The sequence below is a fragment of the Erigeron canadensis genome, chromosome 7 (assembly GCF_010389155.1).
Source record: "Erigeron canadensis isolate Cc75 chromosome 7, C_canadensis_v1, whole genome shotgun sequence".
NCBI classification, from domain to species: Eukaryota; Viridiplantae; Streptophyta; class Magnoliopsida; order Asterales; family Asteraceae; genus Erigeron; species Erigeron canadensis.
Window position 1 is genome coordinate 9,553,769 of NC_057767.1, and position 6,823 is coordinate 9,560,591.

Below are 6,823 nucleotides of genomic sequence, written 5' to 3' on the forward strand. Positions count from 1 at the left end.
ACAAGTGTGATTATCTTTGTTCCGCAACAACCTTTGTATTTTGTTTATATGAATAAATAAAATATATTGAAAAATACATCTTGACTCTTTGCCTTAATACTTGATTATATTTAGTATTTATATAGTTTCAAGCACTTGTTCTTATTTACCTTACTTGTTCATATCCATTATCTGGATCGTAATTCTAAACTAGTCTTCATCTACATTAGAAGTACTTTCCAGTCGGGTTACTTGATATATTTGTTTTCATTGTTATACTTTTGTTATATCTTGTAATCCTCTAACATCTTGTGCAGGTGGACTCACATACTCGCCTTATGACGACCGAGCCAATCCATGCCCAAAATCACATCAAATTCACCCAAACCCATACGAATAAGGTTGGCTTTAAAATTTTCGAAATTTATGGTTAGGCTACAGTCTATGTACACGTTTTTAATCACATAAGTTTGATCACCCGCCACTTCCACTAACAGTGGAGGTTTAAGCAAAGATAGATGTAAGGGAATATTTTTAGTGAATCGAGTAGCTACAAATGAACGATTTGCTCCAGAATCAAATAAAATTTTAGCGGGAGTGTCATGAACTAGAAAAGTACCTGACACAAAATCAGTTGATTCTTTTGCTTCCGTCACTGAGATATGAAATGACCTTCCTTTAGGATTTCCCACTTGCTTTGCCGCTTTCTTATCATTCATTTTCCTTATCTCCGCTTGCCTTTCTTCTTCCGTCAATAAAGGGCAAGTACTTCTCATATGTCCCTCATTGAAACATTTAAAACACACGGTAGGCTTGTTTGGAGAGAACTTACAATCACGAATAATGTGACCCGGTTGACCGCAATTAAAGCATCCCTTCTTGGGAGGTAAACGACAAACCCCGGAATGATGTTTCCCACAATTGTTACAAGTGGGAATATTTCTCTTGGATACATTACTTCCCGAACTTCCAATCGACCAGAACTTCTTATTTGGAGAATCACTTTGCTCTGTCTTCCTTTCTGAGGAGTCTTCATCCGGCATACCTTGCTCCACTTCATGCCATCTTTCCACATCAATCAATTGATTAAAAGATTCAACTTGGAGAAGAGTGATCTTTTCTCGAATATTCTTGCAGAGTTTCTGGTAGAAATGTTCTTTCAACAACTTATCATCTTTCAAGTATTCGGGACAGAATTGAGCTTTATCAAGAAACCGCACACGAAATTCATTTACATTCAACGAACCTTGAGAATCATTCATGAACTCACTTCTAAGCTTAGTCACATAGGACTCGGATCAAAACTCTTTGAAAAAGGCCGCTTTAAACTCTGTCCACTCCATCTTCATCATCGCATCTTCACCCTTCGTCACAATTTGGCTATCCTACCATAATTTAGCATTATCTCTCAACATACTCGACCCATACAAAGTCTTATCTTCGGGTGGAGTCTTTGTAATGCGGAAGCCCCTTCAATTTCATTCACCCATTTGGTGCTCACAATAGGACCAGGGTCCCCATTATACGTGGGAGGGCTTGCAATGGTGAAGTTCTTAAGATCATATGGCTTTTCGTTTAATGGTTTTGGTTGATTTTCAAGATTTTGTGTTTCTGGTGCTTTTTCTTTTGGGAAACGCTTATCAAACTCTTCTTGCACCGACAAAGCTACTTCTTCTTTTATCTTATTAGCAATGTGATCACTCATTGCTCATTCCAAGGTTTCGTTCAACTTTTTAACAGTGAACGGAGAGAAGTTTTCTAAGGCTTTGCCTATTTGTTCACATATAAAATCACAGGTAATATCTTCCCGTTCAACGAACACTTCATTCACTATGCTTTTGTTCCTATCTTGACTTGATCCATCTTCGCCTTGAGATGAATCCATACCACAAATCCCAAAACAACTTATAAATATAACTCATAATTCATAACTTAGTCTCTAATACCCAATACATTCACATTCGATCATTTCCATATTTAGCAAATTCAATTTACAACGTAATAGTTTATGACCGGTAATAGGCCGACTTTATTATGATCATAAACTATTTCATTTTAAATCGACCTTACTAACTACTTCAATTCTCAAACATGAACAACCCAAGTCACCTAAGGTCAAAGTCCATTTCTATGGTTCAAGTCTAGGCATCCTACCCGTAAAGATCGAATACCTTTCAATTCAACTTTCAAATCAAAATGGACAAGTATTACACAACACAACTTTCAAAAACTTTCAATTCATCAAATGTACGTTTCATAACGAAACGGGTCATTAACCAACCCAAAAACCTAATTACTTCATCATGACAACATTATGAAATCCATTGACCCAAATTATGACATATTTGCAGAAAATTACATATAAAACCACATGTTTACCAAAAAGACTTGTATCAAGAGCCATAATAATCAAAGGGATTATCTACCATATTACCCAAGTTGCCAACCTTCAAAAACAATGATCTAAAATCTTCAACCTTAGCTTAACTTGATCAATTCCTTTTCCTTGCTACTACCACTTCCTATAAAAAGGTCAAACAACTAAAATATAAGCAATGCTTAGTGAATGCATATACATATGATCATATTCAAATTGCCAAATACTTCAAACATCATTTATAGCCTATCTTTTGATAGTCATTTCATTCATCACAATCATAAACATAAATCAACACAAATCACTTTTCTACATGGCCATGGATTATGCTAGTAGGACATTACCCACCTACTAGTCTTTATCATACAAATTGGCTAGTAGGAATTTACCCACCTACAAGCTCTCATAATCAAAATCACGTTGTGCTAGTAGGACTTTACCCACCTACTAGCTTTCATTCATTAAATCAACATTTTGAATAGTATGAATTTACCCACCTACTAGTCTTCATAATCAACAAACATATGGGTCATAGGAATTTACCAACCTATGACCTCTAATAACTAGAACATGATTATATGCATATACACTCACCTTAACTTGGTTATTTGACACCATATGGCTACTAGGCTCAACAAAATGATCTTCATCACCTACACATTATGTAATATATATCTATGAGTTCTACAAACTCAACTCTTTCACCATCATCTAATTGAATTCCCCATGAACTCTATCATTATGGTGTTTGACTACTTAAACAATTCAACACAAATTTCATAATAATTTTTTTAACAAAATTATAGCCAAACACCCAAAATATGTTTCATCACTATGGGGTTCATAATCATAAAATCTCATTGCATTAACCCCTAATTTCTCCCTTTTAATTCCATTAGGTTTCTTTAAAAATCCCCAATTTACAAAATCCCCAAATTTATTAGTCAAGAACCCTAATTTCAATAATCAAAACCTCAATTTACAATTCAACAATTAGGGAGAATTTTTTACCTCAAAAAATAATAAAACAAATATAAAATCTCCAATTTTCCTCCTTTCTTCTTGTAAAATTCGACCACCACCAAGCTACTATAATCCCCCATTTTGCTTCTTTATTATTTGAATTAGTTAATTGAATTGGGATGATGGATTTCATAAAATATCTTATGAATTTGGAAGATTTTAGAATGATTTTGAGAAATAAGAATTAGAGAGGGATTTTAGATGGTGAAAACATGAATCATCAACACAAAGTGGCTGGACATCCCCTCCTCTTGCCACGTTTTATTTTATTTTAAGGAATATTATACCCTCTAGCCACTAAAGTTACAACTAAATTAATCCATTATCTCAAAACAAAATACTAAAAAATTAATTTACTGTCAAAAATATGATAAGGGTTAATTTTATATTAACTTAAAATATTGCGGTGTTACTGTAACATTCGTGGAATTTGACTTTGGTTGACCCGTTAATTGGATGTACATTCGACTAATGTGATTGAGTATTGGTGATTTAATCGTGTTCAAGGTGTTTATATGATTTGATGATTTGGTGATCGTTGTAATTAAATTTGGTTCCTGTACTAGTCGAAAATTATGTGGTCGATTTAATTGGCCGCTTACTGAATGTTCAAGGTTAGTTGTGGTGGAATTTAGTTAGTTAAGAGTATGGACTATCCATGGGTAAGACCCTTGACCCATGACCCACTTAGTCAACCCAACCCTATCACTTACACCCTCCCAACCATCCACTCATTTCCTTACACTTTTCTCTCTCTCTCTCTCATTCATTACAAAAATCACCAACAATCTTGCATCTCCTTCTCTCTAAACTTAATGCACAAAGTTGAATTTTCCAAGTAAGATTTTGTTAGGGTTATCCATCTATATCATCATTTTAACAACATATCAAAAGTTGGGTTGTCAAAGTGCAAGGAAACTCCTTATTTGGGTCATTTTCGGGTTTAACAATTTGATGGAAGATTTGGTAAGTTAAAACTATTTCATATTCATCATTTCATGTTTATAATCATGTTTCTAGTCATATTCAAGTGTTCTTGGGTCTAATTTCGAGTCAAAACCGGATTTGGGGTCTAGCTAGGGTTTCAAATTAGGTTTTGTTTGATTTCATGGGTTTTGAGTTATAGTTTTGATGTTTGGACCGAATCTATGATATGGGTTATGTTTATTCATGTTGAAATATGTTTGTTTAAGCTTCAAAATGAGTCTTGAAACTTCCTTGGTCGATTCTTGAGTCAAAAATGATGATTTAAGGTGAAATGGGTCGTGTTCTTCATTCATGAGTTGCAGCTGGTTTGTGTTGAACTGGGACTCATTGCGGGGCAACAAGTAGTTGCGGGGCAACAAAATTTCAGAAATTCTAGTTGCGGCGCAACTAGCTGTGTTGCGGGGCAACACTATCAGTTTCATTTTCTTTCGTTTTTGACTCATTTATTATCAAATCATTTCCTAACATCCTCCTGAACACTAATCAATCCAACAACATTATTTTGACTCTTATGATCAATCATGTCCCGAAATTTAGAACGTATGGGCATATATTGATGTGTATGCATGTGTAACTATAGGTTGTGATCGTGTGACGAATATTGCTCACTTGTAGATTAATCTAAACTTGTTGTAGCTGCTCAAGGTGAGTTCGTAGCCCCTTTTCTTTACATTATTTTGGAGTGAAAAGTGTACAACTTGTTTCATTGGTTCGTTTGATCGTTATGTGTTCGTTTATGTAAGTAATCGAGGTTATGTGTTCGTTTGCTTTGTGAATCAAGGTTTTATGATTGTTTGCCTAGTTTATCAAGGTTATGTGTTCGTTTGCTTTATGAATCAAGGTTGAATGATTGTTTGACTAGTTTATCAAGGTTATGTGTTCGTTGGCTTTGTGAATCAAGGTTATATGATTGTTTGGCTAGTTTATCAAGGTTATACGTTCGTTTGAATTGTGAATCAAGGTTATATGATTATTTGGCAAGTTATTATATGTTCGTTTGAGTTGTAAATCAAGGTTATATGATTGTTTGGCTAGTTTATCAAGGTTATACGTTCGTTTGAATTGTGAATCAAGGTTATGAGGTTCATTAAATGATCCAATCAAGGTTTCAAGGCTTGGTGATTGTTTAACGATCCCAATTTATGAGATCATTTAATGACCCAATCAAGGTTTCAAGGTTGTGTGATCGTTTATCGATCCAAATCAAGGTTTCAAGGTTATATGATCATTTAATGATCTAATTATGTTCGTATCAAGGTTAAACGGTTGTTATCCCGACACTTGTTTCTTATAGTCAAAACCTACGAACTCACCAACTTTATGTTGACACAACTTAGTACACTTTTCAGGTAATCAAGTGAACCAAAGACGTGATGGATTATTGCATTGCATGTGATAGGATTGAGCTTGGTATTTTGTGGATCCGTGATTCATTGCACCTATTCATGGGTTATGCCTAGGATCGCTAGCCATCATTTGATCTATTTTTGTAAACTATTGATGGTGTTGTGTTCCTCGTGCATTATTTGATCCGTTAATTGTAATTGTACTTGAATTATGTATGAATTGCTAAATCCTTGAATGCATGTAGTTGCCTCTACTTAATTCCCATGTCGTGCTGAGCTTTTCTAATGATGCCTCATATTTCCGCCTTGTTAGGGTGTTACAGTTACATTTAATTTAAAACATAATATAATTCTAACTAAAATAGCATATTTCATGTTAATCTAACAGAAATGAAACTCTTTTACTTTGAACAACGAGTTAATAGTTAAGAGTTAGCATTAATTCGAGACAATCCAGTGACATCCAATTGAGCAGTATGCGGAACTCGAACCACGCATGCTTGCGATGAAACCCAGGACTCTCGACCCCCCCCCCCCCCCCAAATAATCCATTCTTACAAAATTCAGAAGTGAGATCCGAACCCTAAAAATTAAATTTTTAATGTTGTTTCTTAAGTTGACCTTAATTGTTACATATAATACCCATCTATCTTTTAACTTATAAAACATCTACGTTATCTCATTTACATTTTATCTTTAAATCAATTATATACACTACTGGCGGTCACTGTCACCACCGCCAGTCGCACCACTACAACACCACCGCCATTAGCATCATCGCCGCCATATACTAATATATTATAATAAAACAACCACATGTGACTTGTGATACTGGTTATTTGAGAAATTGACATCTTACCATATCACGATATGAATGATTGCGTGGGAAATTAAACCTAAACACATAAACAAGTCCCTGCCATTTTATCATAGAGTCGATTTCTTTACATTTCTTTGGGGTATAATATGTTATCAAGTTTCAATACTAAAAGAATGATTATTGGTAACTTTTATGTTGTTATAATGAAACAAAATATAATTTTTATATATTCTCAAATTGTTCCCAATGTTCCCACTTTAAAACTATTCCCACTTTTAAAGTGTTCATATT

General features: G+C 34.4%; 1 protein-coding gene across 1 annotated transcript; it reads right to left on the reverse strand.

Moving 5' to 3' along the window:
• Positions 1-302: 302 nt before the first annotated feature.
• LOC122608929 lies at positions 303-1,684 on the reverse strand. The gene is made up of 2 exons (XM_043781999.1): positions 1,397-1,684; positions 303-1,256 (listed from the first exon to the last, which is right to left on the reverse strand). Exons 1-2 carry the CDS (start codon positions 1,682-1,684, stop codon positions 303-305), a joined length of 1,242 nt encoding a protein of 413 aa, XP_043637934.1.
• Between the last annotated feature and the right edge of the window lie 5,139 nt (positions 1,685-6,823).

Excerpts from the sequence above, each read along its gene's own strand:
- LOC122608929 (XM_043781999.1), bottom strand. The coding sequence starts at position 1,684 with ATGAGTGATCACATTGCTAATAAGATAAAAGAAGAAGTAGCTTTGTCG. Across the intron at positions 1,257-1,396 it reads TAAGACTTTGTATGGGTCGA|CTTAGAAGTGAGTTCATGAA; the intron begins GTATGTTGAGAG and ends TATGTGACTAAG.